The 23,680-nt window shown below is 40.1% G+C and overlaps 1 protein-coding gene across 1 annotated transcript; it reads left to right on the top strand.

Annotated features, from left to right (window-relative positions):
- The first annotated feature begins 34 nt into the window (after positions 1-34).
- Positions 35-22,879, top strand: LOC111339104 (uncharacterized). The gene is made up of 37 exons (XM_088727500.1): positions 35-649; positions 1,328-1,370; positions 2,466-2,525; positions 3,758-3,821; positions 4,769-4,879; positions 5,497-5,607; positions 6,335-6,363; positions 7,594-7,726; positions 8,201-8,226; positions 8,806-8,874; positions 9,728-9,809; positions 10,107-10,196; positions 10,489-10,615; positions 10,871-10,950; positions 11,084-11,142; positions 11,342-11,387; positions 11,794-11,884; positions 12,285-12,326; positions 12,433-12,506; positions 13,431-13,480; positions 13,689-13,785; positions 14,963-15,058; positions 15,626-15,736; positions 15,913-16,012; positions 16,351-16,471; positions 16,977-17,040; positions 17,135-17,224; positions 17,744-17,863; positions 18,098-18,136; positions 19,102-19,215; positions 19,562-19,623; positions 20,150-20,230; positions 20,558-20,635; positions 20,722-20,885; positions 21,844-21,873; positions 22,195-22,281; positions 22,551-22,879. The coding sequence occupies exons 1-37, from the start codon at positions 520-522 to the stop codon at positions 22,727-22,729; spliced, it is 3,150 nt and encodes a 1,049-aa protein (XP_088583626.1). The 5' UTR covers positions 35-519; the 3' UTR covers positions 22,730-22,879.
- Positions 22,880-23,680: the final 801 nt, after the last annotated feature.

The raw sequence follows: 23,680 nt of genomic DNA, 5'->3' as shown, positions 1-23,680 counted from the left end.
ATCGAACGACTCCGAGAGGACTGGAACTTAGAGCATTTAATCAACATGGCGGCAGTTTGATTGCATGAAGGAAAAACATTCGAGAACACTGCAAGATTCTCTCTTCTATTCTAGTGCGAAGTGATAGACGTCTTTGTGCTGAAATTAAGAAGTGTTCTTTTGTGATTTTGGAAGAAGATTTGGTCACAAGGAAAGGTTTCTCGTGGATCAGAGGAGTTTGTTTACGAGTTGCTATGCTGGTTGCATAAAATTAGTGAAATTGGATTATGTTGCTCACGCAAAGAGATCGACTTATCGCAAATGGATGAGGTTTAATGGAGCTTGAATCAACTGTTTTAAGGTGCATCACCCGCTTTAGAGGATTTTCATTGACAACGTGTTTCGATCCGTTCTCCTGATCTATGGAACTCTCTAATGACTGAGATAATTAAGAAAAAAGCAACGAGTTTGTAGCAGATAATAAACAGCATAGTCTTCTAGATCAAGGAAAAAATCCCTTCTCATTAACCTTCAAAAATCATGTCTTTACGGACCAGAATCAATGGCTTTACAGCTTGGGTGAATCTTAGACTGAGTCCATCAGGACACTTCATGCACAATATATTGACAGATCTTCTGAAAGGATACAACATGAAGGTTCTTCTAGAAAGTTAGTAACATTTTTTTTTTAACTTTTAAGGCTCTCAGATGGAATCTGGTCGTTTCTCTTCAAACTCCTGCTATTAAATAAAAGTCATTTTTCTCTAAGACTTAAGAGCACTAAGGTCTCAAGTAAAATTACTTAAAGGATTTTTGATTTGTAACAAAATTACTTTCTACAGATAGATAGATAATAATCTTTAGACAGGGTGCATTCTCACAGAAGTGGTTTTCAGAACGGCCCTGTAACTACCCACCCAATCCACCCCAGGGAGGACATCCATCACACAGTAATCTTGTGCGTGGGAAATTAACGTCTCCTACCCCAACCCTGCAGGAGACGGGACCTCCATTTATTCGTCCCTATCCGAGAAGACTAGAATATCTAACCATTTCTTGATGTTAAAGAAAGGAAGCATATTCTTCTCAGTTAATTTTAAGACCCTGAGTGTTGGTCCGGCCGGTATTGAACTCTCGACCTCCCGCACAGCAGTCTGGCGCTCTCCCAATTGAGCTAACCAGGCGGCGGTTTTAATAATAGAATAACTGAATAATAATAATAATAGAATAACAGAATAACTGCAAAAGGAAATATGTGAGTGGGGAGAATTAACAATCAGATATTGGTAGTTAAATAGTTAAAAAAGCAATATCACAATTTTTTTTACTGATTTTTTACTTCATTTAGGTTTGACTGGACGGCCATTGGAGAAACTGCAGAGTTTTGATGGGTACGTTTTATTATGCCAACATCACTAAAGGATGAGAATTGCAATTTAATTTATCATTTATTCATTACCAATGATGATTTGTTTATAACTTGGAAGTTGTTGTTTGTTTGCTTTAATCTCCCATGTGATTAGTCCCAACACAATAAACATTAGAGAAAGATGTTGTTCGTCTTGTCATGAACGTGGAACCAAGAAAAAAAATTCTGAGTCCCCATCAGGAATCAAACCTTCCATGTTCCGATTCCATATTCCAGTGTTCCGATTCCATGTTCCTTCCATGTTCCGATTGTTGCATGTTCTGATTCCATGTTCCAATGTTCCGATTCCATGTTCCTTCCATGTTCCAATTCCATGTTCCTTCCATGTTTTGATTCCATGTTCCTTCCATGTTCCGATTCCATGTACCTTACATGTTCCAATTCTATGTTCCAATTCCATGTTCCAATGTTCTGATTCCGTGTCCCTTCCATGTTCCGATTCCATGTTCCAATGTTCCGATTCCATGTCCTTTCCATGTTCCAATTCCATGTTCCAATGTTCCAATTCCATGTTCCGATTCTATGTTCCGATTATATGTTCCAGTGTTCTTTCCATGTTCCTTCTGTGTTCCGATTCCATGTTCTTTCCATGTTCCTTCTATGTTCCGATTCCATGTTCCAAAGTTCCAATTCCATGTTCCTTCTGTGTTCTGACTCCATGTTCCAATTCCATGTTGCAATGTTCCGATTCCATGTTCCTTTCATGTTCCGATTCCATGTTCCAATGTTCCGATTCTATGTCCCCCCCATGTTCCGATTCCATGTTGCAATGTTCCGATTCCATATTCCATATTCCTTCCATGTTCCGAATCCATGTTCCGAATCCATGTTCCGAATCCATGTTCCGAATCCATGTTCCGAATCCATGTTCCGAATCCATGTTCCAATGCTTTACCACTGAGCCACAGAGACTCTGTGGTTAAAGCAAGGCCCATTACAAAGTTCATATATTACTTGCATTCTGCATATTGCTAGGATGAGCATTCTTAAGAAATTATGATCATGTTTTCACAAGGTAAACAAAACACTGGAGAATTTTGCTTTTTTTTCTTTCCAGACTGACCCAGCAACAGAAGACAACAAGAGTGGAATGGATTGTGAAGGAATTGAAACATGCGTAAGTGAATTATGCATGCCCTGGAACTAATTGAGAAGGAAAAGCTGTTTATTGAATGATTGACATTCACGATGTGGGGCTAGAGTTCTGTTTGAGTGTTTTTACTACAGTCAAACCTTGATTGTCCAGCCTTGTTGGGACTAGACGAAACAGTCTGGAGAATGGAGGGTCCGGATAATCAAGAATGTGAATTTTAATGAGGAACAAAAATGGATGAAATTAAGAAAGCAGAAGAACATTGCCTTTACTTCACTTTACAATGCTGTAGTTTTAAAAAAAAGGGCTACATATCTTGATTATGACAAATAAGCATTCATGAAAAAATTGGGATCAGAGAAAATGTCCAGATACCGGTAATTGAGAAATCTGGATAATCGAGGTGCGGATAATCAAGGTTTGACTGTAGTCTTCTGAAAATGTTCCCAGTGATCTGTGCAGAATTATGTGTGAACAAAGTTTGGATTGATCTTAGTATCTGAGCAACTGTGCACCCACCCCTCCCTCCTAACCCAACAACAGTGAACTGACATGAAGTTAAGTTTCATGTTATGTTAGGGGAGGGGTGGAGCATACAGTTGCTGAGTCACTGACCTTGACCCCAAAGTTGTCCCTGAAAATGCTTATTGACCTTTTTCACCCTAAAATCATTACACATACAGTAAAAACTCGCTTACAAAAACATGTGGATTAAGAACACCCAGGCTGAAATTTGGTAAAAAAGGAGCATATATATAAGAAGACATTCAGCCTTAAAATTGAAAATTGTTCTTATATATAAAAACTCTTCCCTTTTCAGTTTAATAGAACAAACAGTGTCTGTAGTTTTACTGTGGTATTGCACTAAGATCTCTGTATAAATGCTAGTAGTTTCACTTGTTGTGTATAGCAAATGTACAACAACTGTATTTGGAATTAATTTTCTCTTAAAGTTGTGTATTTCATCTTAGTTAGTAAATCCCTTACATATTTTTAGAAGTACAAAGAAATTAAGAACACTTGAGAACACTTTCAGGCTGATTTCACCTAAAATACCCGATATATAAGAACCCAATCAGCCTGAATGTGTGATTTGGAGGTGATATTGTGCGGAGAAATTAGTTGCTAGTTACTGTTATAGGGTTTAAGGGTGAAAGTTTTGACTCCACGATTAAGATACAAATTGACATCTCAGTACTTGAAAACTTCTCATTTTTGTAGTAAATCGTCTAATGTTTTATGGTTAATGTCTTCAGGAACATTATCCCCAAAAACACATATGTGGATTCCAGAATGTTTGCCATGAGATGTGCTGATCAGGTTTGTTTTGTTTTTTTTTTTTATGAAATAGGAACTTTCCACCTTTATTATGTGGGAGCAAAAGTGGTTTGCATAATTAACAATTATTCCATGAGTGCGCATTGTAGATGAGATGATAGATAGCCAACAAGGTGCATAGCACCAAGTTGGCTATAATCATTTCATATCCAACAAGCATGAGTGGAATAATTGTTTTATTAAAAAAATGCCCCCAAGATATTAGACAAATCTTCTCGACTTTATTTTGTAAGAAGAAACCCAGTGTTACAATGTACATAGACCATAATGGCTAAGCCAATAAAAAGTCTTGAATTTCATTATCCAATGATCCAGTTTTTAATAATAAAATATATACCATACTTACTAACACAGAGTATTATTTTGAATTTTTGTTTTTTTAGGGGGAGGGGTGGTGGGGCTTAATAGAGGGGGGGTTGAAGAACTTTCTTCCTCTAAAGAGGGAGCTTATTAGAGGGGGGTTGGCTTATTAGAGGGGGTTGGCTTATTAGAGGGGGGTTGACGTATTAGAGGGGGGTTGGCTTATTAGAGGGGGTTGGCTTATTAGAGGGTGGTTGGCTTATTAGAGGGGGGTTGGCTTATTAGAGGGGGGCTGGCTTATTAGAAGGGGGTTGGCTTATTAGAGGGGGGTTGGCTTATTAGAGGGGGTTGGCTTATTAGAGGGGGGTTGGCTTATTAGAGGGGGGTTCGCTTATTAGAGGGGGGTTGGCTTATTAGAGGGGGTGGCTTAATAGAGGATTTACGGTAGTTGTTATGTAGTGGTACCAATGTCTGGGAATCTGGAGTCATCTGGAGTATAGAATTCAAAGTGCTGGGGCTTAATTCTTAATGGGGACATCAGAATTGTTGTTTGTCCCATAATCATGACAGGACCAATAATATCTGTCATCAACTTTTAACGTCTCAAATTTATTCTTAAATATCAACAGGTGTTTGATTTACTTTGGTGCCTGGTTTGTCATGACATCTGGTTTGTTTGGGAGCGATCTCAATTCCTTCAACAGGCTGAAGGACAAACGCTGACGTCCAAACCTTTCTCGGTAAGGAACACATAAGAATTAGACTCAAACAAGGGCGGGATATTTCAACCAACAGTTTGTAATTTCAGAAATGATTTCATAGCAGGATGCACTAGAAATTCTATGTAGATTTGTACATGGAAGTAGTCTTGTTTTATCTCATCTGGTCTTTTATGTGACTTTGATATTTATTTCTTTGATAATTGTTATTTTTCCGTCTGATCTTCAGCATGGAGAATAGTTTTGTGGATAACTATTGCCAGAAATAATGACTTGTAGTAGTGGAAATAAGGCCTGAAAAAATTCAGGCCAGTATGGGATTTGAACCCATGGCCTCCCTGAGCACTGCACTGCACTGCACTGCACTGGTATCGCAGAGGTCATGAGCTCAAATCCTGTATGAGCCTGAATTTTTTTCAGGCCTTATTTCCACTGCTACATAAGTAGGGTTCTTTACTGCAAGGATCACTTTTATACAAAACTCAAAGTGTGTTTAACAACACAGCTTCTAGATGTGTTCTAGCTTTGGTGTGGATACAGTATTTGTTATCAAATGTATGATAATGTTCCTCATAGTTTCAAATTATTTGTTGTATTACTGACAGTGTCTATAATATTTATTTGTTATTTATTCAAAGTGGACTCCTCCACCTCCGCCACCCAAAACTCCTGCCGTCAAGACAAAGAAATCCATGCTGTCAGGATTTGGATCCAAATCCCTGACTCAGACACCAATAACCTCACCTGAGGTAAGGAAGATGCTGGATTGAAATATAACGCAACAAAACCTTTTTAATATGTGACATGCATCATTATAAGTAACTACAGTAATAGTCAAACCTCCATTATCCAGATTTCTTGATTATCCAGCCTCTTTTTCTGGTCCCAATTTTTTTGTGAATATTTATTAGTCATTATCAAGATCTAGCCATATCCTTTTGTAAAACTACAGCATTGGAAAAGTGAAGTAAAGGCGATGTTTTTCTTCCTAACAAACTGACTTACTTCAACAATTTAGCCAATGTAAAAACATTTATCATTGATTTTAATTGTTAATGCACACGTGTAGAGGTATTCACATAGTACAGTGAAGATGTAGACCACATCTTTTTCAAAACGATTTGTAAATGTTTTTTTTCAGGATTAAATGTCACTTTCTTAATTTGATCAGTTTTTGTTCCTCATTAATATTCATATTCTTGATTATCCGGACTATTTTGTCTAGTCTCAATGTGTCCGGATAATTGAGGTTTGACCATAAGTAACATTACTACTATGTTAGTATCGTAGCAACTACTCACCTACCCCCTCCGAACCCAACATTAACCCTTACTTGGGAGGGGTGACTGTGCATTTGCTCAGATACTGACATGAAACCTTACTTACCAATATAACTTACAGTCATGTATTAATATATAGAAACATGACTGAAAACTATAGCTTCATCAGAATCACCAGTTTCTCTTCTTATAACAGGTGCCTTCTCCAAGTCCAACAAATACAGCGTAAGTTGTTTAAAGTGCCAATGAAACTTAATTTTTTTTATTCTACATCAAAATATAATGACTCTTAATTATGTTTTCACAACATTTGTGGTATTTTGCCCTTCTCTGAATTTTTCATCAAGCTCTATAATCAGCAGATAAAATGTCTGGCCGAGCAAAGAGGGACTGGGCACCATGACGTTACAGTAGGAATCTTGTGGAGAGAAATATTCTTCATCGAGTCAGGGGTATTCGAAAAACCCCAAACTTCACATCAAAATGGCATTTTTTGGCTAAAAAGATTGTAAACGGTAGCTTCCACACTCACTTTGCTTCTTTGATAAACTTGGTGTTACTACTGTTACGTCATGGGTTCCAGTACTCTGTAACGCGGCCAAAGAGATATGGGGAGCCTAAGTTCGATACAACTTTGGACTTTTATCGCCTTGTAAAATAACAAAGACGCATCAGAATCACTCACAAATCTTACCAGACACCCTCTACGTACTTCTATTTTTATAATTTAATGCTAAAAAGACAGGTGTCATAGGGACTTTAAGTTGTTGTGTTTTAAATGGGCAAGACACCTTACTCTCACCAAGTCCCTCTCCACCTTGCAGTGTAAATGGGTACCAGAAAACTGTCAATGGAAGTAAACCTAAAAAAATTCAGGAGGTGGAGGTGGGGGGGGGGGGGGGTGTCTCTGTGAGAGTGCGATGGGTAAGCTTACTATCCAGAGGGAATTGTTAAATTCCTGTTTACCTTGTGCCTCAGAAAGGGGGTAAACTCTTCTAGTTATGGACTAATTAACCTGTAAATCTAAACCTTCACCACTCACCCCCCCCCCTCCCTGCTCTCTTTATTGACTACTACTCTGGTCCCCCAGTTGTTTGAAGGCTGGATAATGCTATGCACTGGATTTATCTCTATCTGCCGGATAGCGCAGTACATTTTGCAGTTCCTTATCCACTGGATAGTGATTTATCTGTTTGATAGCATTATCTGCCCTCTATACAACTGGGCCCTGGAATACAAATTGAAAATGAACCTCTATGGTTAGCCCTGACTGTTACAAAAAAAAAAATCCACCAGTATTAGTTTGTACATGCTGACCATGTATGCAGTTATGCGAGGCATAAACTGATGTGTATATTGCAGTCCTATAATGATGAAATAAGCTTGAAATTAAGATACAATTTACAAGTCAGAATGACTATTTATGATAATTGTTCTGTTTTCCTACTCTTACAGGAGATCAGATGACATGGTTAGTAGACGCCACAAGTCAAGAAATTATCCTTCTCCAGAATACTGCATCTTGGATATGGTGAACGCCCACCTTAAAATGAACAGAGAGGGACGCAAACTCACAAGAGGTGTTTTGGTAGGCATAAGTCCAAGAATATGTCGCTTTGACAAATGAAAATCTTTGAGAATAGATCTTTTTTGTACATGCACAACCTTGATTCTTGGTTTAATGAACACAAGGAATCGATAATGTGTGCTTATATTTACGTGATTTGAGGGAGCCACAATCCTTTGGTTAAAAAAAAAACAAGAAGAGAAATAGAAAATTTATGATTCACTAACAAATAAGTGCAAAGCATGGCACCATTCAGTCCTCAGGTTTAACATCAGCAAAACTCTCCTGAGATACAGTCAGTGTTACTTACATACGCAATAGTGAAAGTTTTCAACATGGAGAAAAGATTAATCATGAGATGAAAGGGATTACTGTGTAGATATTCTATTATCTAAACTGTAAGTTAGAGTTATAACTGATTACTCTTTATAGCCAATTTTTATTTAGCTGCAAGGTCATTCCTATTTAGACTAACTTAGTATGTTGTCTCCACAGAGTTTGAGTGACCTTACAGACAGCAGGTATGAATTGTTAACTAGAAAGGGAAATCAAATGAAAAAGCAAATAAACACAATTCGGCTGGACTGATAGATAGACTCGTCTGACAGATCAACTGACACAGATGGATGTATGATTAGTTTACAGGCAGATGAATGGATGTGGGACAGACTGACAGACAGACCTTCAGACAGAAAGACAGAAATGCACACTGACAGACAGACAAACAGACAGACTACCAGACTGAGAGACAGATATACAGTCACGCCAACAGACAGACAGACAGAGTCAAGCCAATAGACAGTATGGCCAGCAGACAGTGAGGCCAACAGACAGACAGACAAACAGACAGACTACCACAACAGATAGTAAAGGCTAAAAAACAGACAGACAGACAAACAGACAGGTAGACAAACCAACTGGCAGACAGACAGACAGATGGACTGACAGATAGCCAGGCAAATAAACACACCAACAGACGTTTGGATTAGTTTTCATCAAATAGTCGTAAATGTTATGAAAATGTTTTTATATTCTTGATCAATCGTATCGCTAAATTTGTTAACTTAACTTCATTAAAAACTCTTCTTTTTATTCCTCAGGGTCCTCTGTGCTCTCGTGAACTCATTTGTTCCAGAGACCTTCACAACAGAAGTCTTACTAAACGACCGGTAAGCTTTCGATATCTTTTGGGTGGAACGAATCATTGAATGGGTAACTGATTTACCCTCAGATTTGAAAGGGGCTTTAGATGTAAAAAAAATTGTTTGTGCAATTTCCATTTCTGACCATCACAGCACCAAAAATCCAAACCAGCTAGACTGCAACACAAGGTAAACCAACGCATCAGCCATAAATTTAGGAGGGTTTTTTTTTCTTGACGACTAGTTCGAACTCTTCTACTCACACGTCATTGCCAGTGGTTTCTAAATGTTACAATTATAATGCATTAAGAACAGAACGACAACTGTAATTACAACATTGGTCTCCCCTTTAGTTGCGTGTAGTATGTGTGTGAATTCTCTGCTGTCTGGGTTATTAACACAACGGCAGACTGGGATCCCGTTTTCCTTACAATATCAGTACGATATCAAGCAGACAAGTGAGGAGAATATAAGAAAAATAATAATAATAACAAAAAGGGATTATAAGTTGGCCCGATACTAAACTCTCCAAATTAACGTCATAAGAATTGTATAGCAGACAGAAAGGAGCATTCCTAATAAAATCTTGTAGAAGCCGGGATAGAGAAAATTCTGATGAAATAAAGACAGTCATTCCGGACTGCTTTGGTTTAGCTTCACTTTGCTTTGTGATTGGTTCAGAAACCTCGCGCCACTCTCTCAACCTATCAGATTCCAATGATAACCAATAGCGACTTAGTAACCCCACGTTTTCCCGCGCTTTAAACAGTTTGCTCGTCATAGAGCATTGTGAGAGTCAGCGGTATGGGTTACTTTGCTTACGTGCAAAAATGACGTTGTTCTCTGACCAATTTTTTTTTTCTTTTTTTCTTTTTTTCAGGTGGACAATAAACCTTGCGTTGAGGACAGCAGATCAGATGTTTAAATCTTCAAATCCCTTTGATTCTCAAGACTTGGTTGAGGTGAATTAAGCCCGAGATTTTGCCAGTAATCTGATTTTAGCAACGTACCTACATAAATGTAACAGGGCGAAACTTCCAGAAAACTGTTTAAATCGGAACAGATACTGTTTGCTGTTAAGTATCTGGACATATTTTCGAGCTAAATAGGTTATTTTTATGAATTCACTTCTCCTTCAGAAATTGATAAATTTATGAACGAATTTTACATTTTCTTTTTGCCACCTTTACCGGGTTTTCACACGGAATCAGCTATATATGTACCTCTATCTCAGTGAATAATCTGTTTCCTACTTTCAGGGTGACATCATGTCTGTGTGCTGTTATTTTGGGTTTTTCTTCATGAGTGGATACAGATATCGACAAACCAGAGCAGTACTTAAGAGACTGGTAAGTTGTCTTAATCTGTAGCGCCTCTGTTGATGCTGAGAAAGATGTTTTTGAAAGCGGTGTCGCCGAATGACCGAGTGGCCGAGTGGCTGAGTGGCCGATTGGCCAAGCCGCTGAGTGGCTGAGTGGCCGAGTGGCCGAGTGGCCGAGTGGCCGAGTGGCCGAGTGGCCGAGTGGCCGAGTGGCCGAGTGGCCGAGTGGCCGAGTGGCCGATTTCAACAGATCTTTCGGATTTCGGACTACTTTTGGCCTCTTCTAATCTGTTTCGATGCTATGATCTTGAATATTGCAGGATGAATTGAATGTCTTGAAAATTGGGATTAAAGACGAAATGGAACAGTTTCCATCTCTTATTACCAATGCAAAGGATCTAAAGAGAAAGAAAGAATTGGAGAATCTTAGATCAGTGTACGATGAAGGTAAGGTTCGCTTTCTTGTTATGAGAAATCCAACGGAACTTTAGCTTGCTTAATACTATTACTAAGTCCTATATTGGAGCAAATTGTTTTTTGAAAAGTCGTAAGTAATCTTAGGTAGTTGCCGAGAAGCATAACTTCGCCCGTGTACTCGCTTAGTTTAGCATCTGTCGTATGTTATCGTAGCGCAAAGCGCTATTACGGGGAGAGTTTGTTAGTCATAAAGTTAGTGTTAACATGCGATCGTACATTTTTCAGAAATCCAGTTTTTAGAGCAAAATTATGACATTGCTAAATGTAATGTTTGGATAAGACAAGTAGTGGAGATACAAAATAAGGTTAGTGATCCAAATTACGTTTTTGTGCTTTACTCGCCTGATTTTTTAGGCTTTGAATCAGAATTATTTTGCTTATTAAACCAAATTCCAGGATTCATGGTCCTAAATTTAACTATCGTTTTGTTTTTGACAGTGTCGAACACTAGTAGCAGAAAAAATTGTTCAAAGGTTTGATGTTGTTAAGGTGCCAAGGTAAGTTTCATACTTATACCTGATTGTCACAGTAGAGCGTCAGAATGTTATGCCATAAACAGAATTTTTGCCTTTTACAAAGACATACAGCGTGCCTTACAACGTAGAACAAGAGTTCCCTTGTTCAGTGTAGGGGCCATCTTTAATTCTTCAGTTGCGCAAGTCGTCGATTTTTTTTTCTTTTCTTGTTAAAAATCAGGAATACAACCATCAATGATTTGGCAGTGGATATGATTATTAATCTGGTGAGTCAGTTTTCAACTTGATGATTATAGGAAGTGATTAAATTGTGAACAAAGCCTTTTTTTGGGTCTGTCCATCTTGGAACATGTTGTCGTATGCAATTCGCATCAATCTCTTTCATCTTTCTTCTCTTCTGATTTTTCTTTTACGTATTTGTTCTTTTCTAACCTAGTGAGTAAATATTTCTTGGTTGGTTTTCCGTTTAAAAGTTATTCTTTTTGGAAGATGTAAGAGTAACGTGTTACACTACCTCCCCCGGTTCAACCAACGGAAACCTGTAGATTTACCATCCCGAAAGGGTTGAGACAGGGGGGGGTGCTGAGGTATCTGTAACAGCTTTATATATGGAAGGGGTATTCGCTGAATGTACGAAGTGATAAAATATATTTTTTTATATTTTTATCTCAGAGTCTGACTTGTGGAACAGGGTTTTACAGTAGTAAGGTTCACGAAACAGTATGGAAAGGTCGAAAGCTTGTGATCAGAGACAAAGAAACTGGTGAGTTCGTTCGGGGTTCCATTCAAAGGAAAAACGTAATCAAAATAGCCAATCAGATTGAAGGAGAATTTCCCAAATAGCCAATGAGAACTCAAAGTTAAAACAAGCAAAGTGCGTAAAGCGCGAGAAAAAGCCATTGACGAAGACGCGGTTGGTTATTCATTTTTAATCTGATTGGTTAAGACACTGGCGCGAGTTTTCTGCATCAATCACAGAGCGAAGAAAAGGAAATATCCATGAGAGTAGCAAGTCTCTCCAACATGAGTGGAGTCAAATGAAGAATGTTTTCATTTCTTGTTCACTTTCAACCAGCTTCTTCGTGTCTTTGCTATAAAGCTACTGACCTCAATCTCCTACCATTCCATGCTATATTAATACCATAATATTTTTTTTATCGCAGGTGAATTTTTCGATGATTTTTCTGGGAATGCAGAACAGAAAGGTGAGGCAGCCTGGCGCAGCTTTTTTCTTCACGCATACATTGTGTGTTGTACATCTAGCTCCTGTTTGTTATAAGTAATCAATGAATTGACTTTTCCTCTATTCAGAAACTGTGCGTCAAGTACTAGGCTTGGAGGAAGATCGAGTAGCGGAAATAAGCGGTGATCATGAAAAATACGAGGTTAGAACTCACGATACTATGCGAGAAATGAAAGGATCAGTTTGAAGGGGGGAATGAATTCCAACTCCCCTAGATAAGAACTGAAAGATACAAATACTCGTTTATAAACAGATGTCTTTTTAAACCTGTATGATTATATTCCGTTATGATTGATGGTTCCTTCTTATCTATTTCTGTATCTTGTTGAAGATTTTAAATTGTATCTATTATTCTTGATTTCTACTGTAAAACTCACGTCTGTTGAGTCTAATTGTTTTATTAAAGTCATCATCATCATCATCATCGTCATCATCATCATCGTCATCATCGTCGTCATCATCATCGTCGTCATCATCATCGTCGTCATCATCATCGTCGTCATCATCATCGTCGTCATCATCATCATCGTCGTCATCATCATCGTCGTCATCATCATCATCGTTGTCATCATCATCGTCGTCATCATCATCATCGTCGTCATCATCATCGTCGTCATCATCATCATCGTCGTCATCATCATCGTCGTCATTATCAACATTATCATCATCGTCATCATAATCATCGTCATCGTCATCATCATCATCGTCATCATCATTATCGTCGTCATCATCATCATCTATACATTTCCTAAGGTGTTGACAAGGAGAATCTGTTTATTAATCAATAACTTCTTCACTTGTTGATCATTTCCTTTTTCTCCTGACCTAAAGGTTTGTATCAGAGGTGGTACTGTTGGGAGAAATTACTTGAATATCTTATCACTTTAAGGAGTTACAGGTTTAAGGAAGTCTGAGGTTTCCTGTTAGAAATTTCAGTTATTTTAGTGAAAAGCTTGAGATGTCGCAGGGTTTGTGTTTTTGTGCGAATTTTTCCCGTTCTTCAGTCTTTTCTTGTGAGTTGTTTATCGCCAGTCTTTCACGGCGTTTCTTTTTTCTTGAATTGCAGATATACTTTGAAAGTTCCTCAAGAAACAAAACTCTGAAGGCTGGATCTTGGTATGTCAAATACAAACGCAGTTTTACTTGCCATCACGCATACGGTCTTGACTCTTCATTTTAATGCAACTTAAATTCATCGACTTTTCGTAAACTGCTAGAATTTCATGTATCCAGGTAGTTTGTACAAGTAAACATAAAGCTGGAAAAATAAAACTTAAAATATAAAATCAATGAAGGAAGTGTATTTTTCTTCTATTTTCCTCAGGTTTCTCTACCAAATATTCCCAGGCACAACGTTGCAGTGTCAGCGATTGTTATTCAAGGCAGCAAAGACAGGAGAATTGGACACAGTTCAAAAACTGGTACGAAAACTTTTATAATCCAATTCGTGGTTTTGGTTAAGTTATTTCAAGCTCTTTTGATGTCAAAACTCAGTTTGAATTCGGAAAATGGCTGAAAATAATTACCGAGTTCTTGTTATGATCCAAAACTCAGTCATTCCATTCATCACTCCTTCCTTCCTTCCAATCCTGTTTACTATTCACTCATTATCAGTGCCAGACCCCCTTGCAGACCTCTCGTTTGCTCATTGCCTTATACGCTCGTGTCTCCCAACGCTCGTGCTTCATACGCCCGTGTCTCATACACTCGTGCCTCGTACGCTCGTGCCTCGTACGCTCGTGCCTCGTACGCTCGTGCCTCGTACGCTCGTGCCTCGTACGCTCGTGCCTCGTACGCTCGTGCCTCGTACGCTCGTGCCTCGTACGCTCGTGCCTCAAACGCTCGTGCCTCATACGCTCGTGCTTCATACGCTCGTGCCTCATACGCTCGTGCCTTAAACGCTCGTGCCTCATACGCTCGTGCCTTAAACGCTCGTGCCTCATAAGTTCGTGCCTCATACGCCCGTGCCTCAAACGCTCGTGCATTAAATGCTCGTGCCTCAAACGCTCGTGCCTCATACGCTTGTGCCTTAAACGCTCGTGCCTCATATGTTCGTGCCTCATACGCTTGTGCCTTAAACGCTCGTAACTCATATGCTCGTGCCTCATACGCTCGTGCCTTAAACGCTCGTGCCTCATACGCTCGTGCCTCTTACGCTCGTGCTTCATACGCTCGTGCCTGAAACGCTCGTGCCTCATACGTTCGTGCCTCATACGCTCGTGCCTCATACGCTCGTGCCTCATACGCCCGTGCCTCAAACGCTCGTGCCTTATACGCTCGTGCCTCAAACGCTCGTGCCTCATACGCTCGTGCCTCAAACGCTCGTGCCTCATACGCTCGTGCCTCAAACGCTCGTGCCTTATACGCTCGTGCCTCAAACGCTCGTGCCTTAAACGCTCGTGCCTCATACGCTCGTGCCTCATACGCTCGTGCTTCATACGCTCGTGCTGATGCATTAACGATGGGAACCTAGCACACACTAGCTGAGCAGCTAATCACTTGATTTAAACTTACTAACTGATTTACCTATTAACTCAATGGCTTCCTGAATGGTAATGATTCACTATAGCTAGTTGTTTGATCGATTTGCTCCGACAGGTGGCCTTCTTTAATGCAGACAAGGACTTCATCAAGTCTAAGGAGCATGGCTCTGGTAATACAGCTCTGCACATGGCTTGTAGACACGGACATTTTGTAAGTATGGCTGTTAACTATTGCAGAACTTTTCCATTCCTCTTTGTACAGCAGTTGCTGGTAGCTGCTCCTTTCCCATGGAACAAGCTGCCAAGGTCCGCGCGCGAAGCAACAAACTTAGAATCTTTTAAGATTTTACTTAAGACACTTTTATTTAGGAATCATTTCAGTTATCTTAGTATATCTATATTTTTATTTGTAATTATCTTTCACTAATTTAATGTAAATGAATATTTATAATTTATGATTTTTATAGAAAGAATTGTATAATTTTAGTTATTCATTACTGTTGTGATGCGCTTTTGAATATTTTATAGAAAAGGCGCAATACAAATAATAAATGTTATTGTTATTGTTATTATTGCTAAGCCCCTGGAACTCTCAAATTATTTTGCGGAACCACTGACAGTCACAATCCAAGTTCGATTATTTAATTTAGACCAGTAGTAATTAAAATTGCAAAGTGAAACCAACAAGATAGTAGTAGAAGAGCGATTCATATTAAACTGTGACGTTGCTCTATGTTTATTTGCCATTTCCGTTTTCTTTGAAATAAATGGCTTGCAGGACATTGTGTTATATTTGTTGGAAAATGGAGCAGACATTGATATGTTTAACAATCACCACAATACGCCCTTTTTCCTCGCCACCGAAAGCTTACAAAAAGAGATTTGCCAGGTAAGGAACAATGATTTTATTTTGTTGTCCTACTTTTTCGACTGACGGACTGCTTGGCTGAATGACTGACTTACTGACTGGACAACGAATTGGAAGATCCAAAAACTGGTTGACTACCTGACTGTATGGCTAAGCGAATTTTTTTATTTAATTTTTTTTTATTTTTTGATGGACAGCTTCTTATCGAATGGGGTGCCGACGTGATGAAGCGAAACAAAAGCAGCAAAACGGCGTTTGACCTGATGCGTCATTATGAACTCAAGAAATTCTTGGAAGGTAAAATATTACATCTGACACCAGCTCTTAACGTTTTTTAATCACGAGGTAAGATTAGATTATTCCGCTCATTCGGCTTGTAAATTGACAGTGCAAAGCAACACCTCCTAACAAAATACATAGAACAAGGCATATGGAATTGATTGTATTCCGTTAGTATTATTTACTCTTTTCACCCTAGAATCAGTACACATATTTTCCATACTGTTCTCTATACATTTCCTAAGGTGCTGACAAGGAGAATTTGTTCAACAATCAAGAGCTTTTTTTAGTTGATGGTCATTTTTCCTTTATTTCTCGTGACTTTATTACTGCTCGTCATTTTTTTTTTTCGCTAGCCAAGTATAAAGAATGGCAAGAGCTTGTCCCCAAGTTGATATCCGGAGACATCAAGAAACTAACTGCTGTGATAAACGCTCATCACAGAAGAGAAAAAACTATGGCAAGTCTCAAAAGCAGGTGATAGTGAGAGTCGTTTTCCTGTTGGTAGTATTTTGTTTATTTCATGACTGGAGCGGCTCTCGTCACCAATGCATAGTAGTAACATCGGTCGTAAAATATTTTAAAAAATCAGACGGCAACTTTTAGAATATACATATCAGCAGTTATAGGCAGTTTCCTCGTGGTGGGGTGGGCCGGGGGTGTGTAACAACATTTTACAGGAATTTTGGGGACATGCCAATTATTGTGGGGGGGGGGGATAGTTAACATGCAGCCGGACACTTCCTTCCTGCCTTTCCCCTAGCTACGTTCTGTTTCATTAGCTGTAATAAGGGGAACAACAAGTTGCTCGTTTCAGCTCCGGGACTTCTTGAGGACGGGGCTGCCCAATAGGAAGCGTAAACACAAGTTAATGCGAATATCCACAAGCGCAAAAAAATGGGCCAAGAAGCTGAGACTTCAAATGAAAAAATACACGGCGGTTCTTTTGTTATTCATCATGATTTCCTTTTACTCCCGCCAGGTGTGTCAGTGGTAGCACTCTACTCCATACTGCGTCCTTCTTTGGAGCAATCCCGGTTATCAAGGTACTCGTGGTGACAGAATGGTTACTTACTCAAATACTTTCTCATTTATGCTCATCGACAGTAATAATTGTTATTATATATTTCTCGTTCCCAGACCTTGCTCTCAGAAGGAGTTGATGTCAATACTTTGGACTACAAAGGAGCCACGCCCCTGCACAGGGCCAAAGATGCGGCCACCGTGGAGGTATGAGTCTTTAACACAAGTTGTTTTTTAAGGCTGGATTTCATTTATGTCGAAGTCAGTATCTTTATCAAAAGAGCAGAGCACCACAATCCGGTGAAAATGAAGCCGAAGAAGTTGTAAACCATCGGATGACCTGAGAACTAGCATTGTGATTGGTCGGTTATTCTGCCTCTGCTTGCGATCCGACAGTTTAGTCCTCACTAGGTAATAACTGACGGAGTTATAGCGGAGCTTGCAGCGCGCGCGGAGCGTGGCCCCATATCAATGATAAACGGAATTGGAATTGTTCATTACGTCATAGGCCCTCCTACAACGCCGGCTACGAGTCATACTCCAATGTCGACTCCGACTTCGTTGCTTATGGAAACCAACTTTTATCCTAAATTGAAATTTTTATGATCCTTTTTTAAATCCTGTCGCAGATGTTGAATTAAGAAACAGGTTGGTGTAGCTTCATTGCATTTTTATTCATTTAGTTTTTCGTCTGGTTGATTATTCCCGTCCCTTTTGATTTCGTAGCTTCTCCTCGAGGCAGGCTCAAACATCGACAGTGAAGATCATGATGGCAACACTCCACTGCATGTCAAATGTTACGGTGAAAGTGGAGAGCCAACCGACTTAGAATGCATTGAAAAAATGGTGAGTCAAATCTTGATGATAGGAATCATTCAAATTTTGGGCTGTGGTGCTACTTCCAATCGATAATGATGTAGATTTGGATCCATTAGAGACAGGCGTTGCAGTCACCCGCGTCCCTTTGTTTATTCTCAGAAACGTTCAACTTGACTGGTTCTTGTTCTTTTAGCAACAACGTGTTAGCTTTTCATCTCGGCGTCTTTATCTGTATATTTTTTTACTCTCTATTTTGTTTAGCTGATGAAAAAAGCTCCTCTCAATATCAGAAATAATCGAGTAAGTACGAGAAATGATTTTGTTCATTAACTATGTTGCTTTTTTTTCTCTTTTTTTGTCGTAACAAACCTTGGATTCCTTCCCCGTCTCCCCCCGTCGTCGTCTCTGTCCCCCATCCCCATTCCCCATTCCCCATTCCCGTTCCCCATTCCCGTTCCCCATTCCCGTTCCCCATTCCCGTTCCCCATTCCCGTTCCCCATTCCCGTTCCCCATTCCCGTTCCCCATTCCCGTTCCCCATTCCCGTTCCCCATTTCCGTTCCCCATTCCCGTTCCCCATTCCCGTTCCCCATTCCCGTTCCCCATTCCCGTTCCCCATTCCCGTTCCCCATTCCCGTTCGCCATTCCCGTTCCCCATTCCCGTTCCCCATTCCCGTTCCCCATTCCCGTTCTCCATTCCCGTTCCCCATTCCCGTTCTCCATTCCCGTTCCCCATTCGCGTTCCCCATTCGCGTTCCCCATTTCCGTTCTCCATTCCCGTTCCCCATTCCCGTTCCCCATTCCCGTTCCCCATTCCCGTTCCCCATTCCCGTTCCCCATTCCCGTTCCCCATTCCCGTTCCCCATTCCCGTTCCCCATTCCCGTTCCCCATTCCCGTTCGCCATTCCCGTTCCCCATTCCCGTTCCCCATTCCCGTTCCCCATTCGCGTTCCCCATTCCCGTTCCCCATCCCCGTTCCGCATTCTCGTTCGCCATTGCCCTTCATAAGCGACACACCTGAACGAACAAAAATCGCAATGTCCTTTCGAGTTCGCCGAAAGCTGTCGACAATGTCCTTGTTAGGCTTTTGGGAACTACATAAATAAAGTTTACAGATCATCGTGATGTCACATATTTACGTCATGTTGCTAGGCAACCTCTCGTGAGATTTATCAGCCTGCGGAGCATGGGTTTGGAGGTGGGGTAAAGGGAACCGGGCTCTTTTTATGCAGACAAGAGCCATTGAAATTTTATGTAATTTATCAGGATTTGATGCCTATTCACTGCTCTGCGATGCAAGGACGGATAGACGCCATTCAGGCTTTGCTCTTCTTCGACACAGAAGGAATCATTAGGCAAAACTTGGAGATGGAAGGCGAGGTATTATGTCATTAAACCGTACAAACCTTACATCATCCATTTACAGATGGATTTCGTAAGATGTAACTGTTTACCAACGGGTCAGTTGTCATGAAATATTCATCTTCCACGTTTCAGATAGTCGTAAACCCTACGACTTCATCAGCTATTTTTTTTCAGCAACTTTCTGCCCTCTGAGTTAATTTGGGTGTATAAAAACTATTTTCTTCTTTAGCTACTGCTTTGCCAAATCCTTGGGTTCGATCAGCTCTCATGAATTAGGTTCACGGACTCCGAAATTTCTGGATAGGAGTTGATTTTAAAACTTGTTTATGTATAAAACTATTTTGTTCCTTTTTCATTTCAGAAAACTCCACCCAGTCTTCTTCATTTGTCTGTGGCTAATGACTTTCTAGATTGTGCAAAATGGTGAGTGGCCAGAAATTGTTCCTCTCTGCTGATACCTTTGTACTGATGTTGGCTCCTTGCTGTTGACCTTCACCATCTAATGAACAAATTACGCAGACCATATTTCAAGCGCGCGGTTGAACATTATCTCGTCTTTTTTACCTGTAATACATTTCCCACAGCTTTTCACCAGTTATAAATTGTCCTATACTTTTCGTGTTGTGCACATTTCCTCCCCTTTTTTCATCTGTTACACATTTTCCCGCGCTTCTCACGATTTGTATGTTCTTTTCACCTGTTACACGTTTCCCCATGCTATTCACAAGGTGCACGTTCTCACTTTTCACCTTTCACAAACTTGAACTCTCCCGCGCGCGTTTTTTCACCAGTTGCACGTTTTCCACGTTGTCTTGTGTTGCAAAATTACAATTGCCTATTCTTCACACCAGTTGCATGAACTTCAGTCTGAGTACCTGCTAGGCCTGAAAGCTGATTTTGGTTTCTTGTCGCAAATAGGTCACAGAACACTTTTGTGTCTTTCTTTTAGGCTAGCAGAAAACAACTTCGAATTCAAGGACAAAGAAACAGATTTACTCGTGCATAAGATTCTACTTGAAGAAGTTCCTTGGTAAGACTTTTTTGATACAGCATCCAATGTAAAATGTTTCACCTTGACCCACGAACGAGTTCTCTGTGGACCAGTGGAAGCGTTGTATCTTTCACAACTGTTGTCTGATATTGTAACACAATGTACGTGCGTGCCGTGACTGGTGGTTGCGGTTGAAATCTCCACTAGGACTCAGTTATGATTTGATTTCTAAGCTTAAGTGTCGTGTGACAATTGATTTAAAAAAAAAACTGTGTTTCACGAGCTAGCAAAAATTTTCACGAACTCTAAGGCTTCGTGTGGGTCGGTTATGTTGATTTTTTTTTTTATTTTTTTTTTTTTATGTAGTGGTAATCGTGTGGCAACCGTCAGGTTTCTCCTCGAAAATGGTGCTTCCGTCAATCCTACATATCCCGGAGGAAATACGTAAGCCTTTGATTGTTGTGAATATTCTTTGTTAATCTCACTATTAAATGGATTAGATTAAAATTCTGTGCGCTATCGTCCTACAGAGCTCTTCACCTCACTGCTGGCCTGTCGAACGCTTCAGATCTGTTAGAGCTGTTATTGTCATTTGATGCCGATGTTGATGCCCTGAGCGATGACTTGTGTAGTCCGCTTTTTTACGCCGCGCAGGCCAATAATCTGTACGCGGCAAGTCTTCTGCTAAATCAAGGTTCGTGATGAAATTGCAGTAATATTTTAAATTAATGAGTGTGTTGATGAGCGAGCGAGCGAGCGAACGAACGAGCTAGTAACGAACTATTGGACGTACGGATGAAAGAACAGAGGGACGAAGGCATGTACAAATTCGTGAACGGAAAGACAAACAGACCGACGTACGCACGGATGAACGAACGAACGCACGAATGAGTGGACAGATGAATGGACGGACGAACAGACGAACATACGAACGGACGAAGACGATCGGACGAACGTACGAACGGACGAAGACGATCGGACGAACGGACGGACGGATCAACGAACGAATGGATGAGCGGACAGATGAACTTAGGGAATGTTGGAGGAGGATTAAAGAAAGAGGAAAGAAGGAATAAACGGTCTTGGATAGAACGGGGAAGTAGTAAAAGAACGGTTGATTAGGGACCTTAAGCAGTCAGGACGGCAACGCCAAGGAAGACTCCGATTAAAAAATGAATTTCTACTCTTAGTTAGAATTTCGAACATGGCTGCAGGAGCTTACTGTCTCATTAGGCGCCACAGCTCGACTTCAGCATGACGTATAAAAGTGGCGTTGAGTTCCAAATGGAAATTAAGATAATTTGCCGTCGCGGTTTCGGTTCGCAGACGACGCAAACTTTGGCGATTTCACGTTGTTGTTTTGCAAAGGACGGCTAACAAATGTACAAAATTTCAAAACGCACGTGCTGAGCTATTGTTCTGCCAATTAGATCTCTTGTTTTTCCACGTCCTCGTTGCCGTCGCCGTCGTGGTTGCTTAAGGTCCCTAATAAAGGGATGGAGGGCGGGAAGGACGCGGACAGATCGATGAGGTCACGAAATCTAGTCGTGCGAATAGTCTAGTCTCCAGTACTCTTGTAAAATAAGATAAAAAGTAAAAAAGTAACTTTCAAAAGTAAGGCTGATCGATGGTGCTTTGGTAAATTTTTATAGGAGCCAATGTGAGGACGAGAAATTTACAAGGTAAGGTGTTGCTGTAGATAACACCGACATGAACAGGCCGCTATGTTAATTCACTAGTTTATTCTTTATATTTTCCTTTCTTTCATTTTTTCGATTGTTTTATTATATCTTTCATCACTTTCTGGTCAAAACGCGATTTCTTAAATTTGTTTGTGGACGTTCGACGTTTCCTTATCATTACCGTTGTAATTACCACGTCTTATCGACACCGGTATCATTACATTTATCGTTACTGGTGCTGTTCCAGAGTCGCTAACTGTGATTTTAGTGAATTTCAATATCTGTCTGCGTTGAACGCTTGATGTTTTGGTCTCCCCGCAGGGCTGACTGCATTTGATTTTATCTCTGACTTCGAAGAGTGGATCGAATGTTGTTATTTCAGTGAAGAAATAAAGGCGAGATTAAAAGGTTTGTCAGCAAGAATACACTATTTTATACCAGTTGGCGACTCCCCAAACGTCAAATTCCTAAAAATCTCAGTCCATATCTGGCCAGTGGTACATTGTGTGATAACTTCCTTCGACGAAAAACTATGCCAAAAATTAGACATTTCGCAACAAAGCGCAGCCTGAAGAGTGTTTCTGCAGTTTGTTCGTGCAACTCTTTCTGCCCCATTGCGCACATCTGAAAGGCCTATCCATCAAGCTAGCCCCTAAAATTCCTTTGTTACCTTTCAGCCTACAGCCTCAAGCACGCGCGGGATCTGGTGCGAGCTATAACCAAGAAAGTCAGGAACCAACCAGGACTTTCTGCGTCGCAGCAGCCGGTGGGTCGATCTCAGCCTACCTTGCGGGCAATCAGTAGTGGTCACGTCCCTCTGATGCTTCCACCAATCCGGAAAGGAGCGACAAGTTGAGGCGCGCAATTATCAGCTGTGATCACCTGGAGCAGGCTGCAGTGATCGCTTCTTGAATCTTAGAAACACCAGAAAAGTCTAAATCACTAATTGATATATTTGTTAAAATTTGTTAAATGAGCTCAGGAAGTTCAGCAAGTAAGCTTTCTAATTGGAGAATGCATTAGTGTTATTTAGCCTAGCCCTTTTAGTGGACCGAAAAAAAACAATCAACAATCATCTCCCCTACGCTTAAGACTTTATCCTTTTTTTTTTTACTTTGAGCTCTTATTGGCACCTTTTGATTTTTTCACAAATTTTGATTACGATTTGTTTAGGTTTCCTTGTAGAATATAAAGATCATTCCACGGAAAGTGCGCACAAACGATTTTTATTCACGGGTTGCGATGCATCGAAAAAAAGAAACCAAACGAGTGAGCGAGTGGGTTCTTTGATGCATTGCAACGAGTGAATAAAAATCGCTCAAGCACTTTCTACGGTATGATGTTTTTAATTTTTCTTACTGCCCAACTCATTTTAAAGATTGGAAGTGAACGACTGTGAAAATATTCATTCGCTCCGACGAAGGGCTAACGCTCGAAACGTCAGCTTTTGTAATCGTTACGGTGGCCAATTTACCATTTCAACTTTGTTGATATATCCAAATTATTTCGTTACTCCCACCGACGCAGCCCCAAACAGTTTCTTTCGAAACTATCAGCCTTTATTCGACTGTGAAAATACATCGCTCGTCCAATCGATGAAAATATTTATATAACTAAACAATCTTCGCTTGTAAAGAAATAGTTTTGTAATGCTTCTATGATATTTATAATAAAGAAAGTCTGTCATTTTAATAGTGTGCCCTTTCTCTCTAATCCCCCACTCTCTTTTCTAGTTCATACTTACATCGTAATGGCATAAAGACCAAAGGACAGAAAAATAACGATAGAAACAGATCAATTTTTTTCT

Source organism: Stylophora pistillata, chromosome 7 (assembly GCF_964205215.1).
Source record: "Stylophora pistillata chromosome 7, jaStyPist1.2, whole genome shotgun sequence".
Lineage (NCBI taxonomy): Eukaryota > Metazoa > Cnidaria > Anthozoa > Scleractinia > Pocilloporidae > Stylophora > Stylophora pistillata.
Note: the sequence above shows the minus strand (reverse complement) of the source record. Positions and strands in the feature narration are given on the sequence as shown.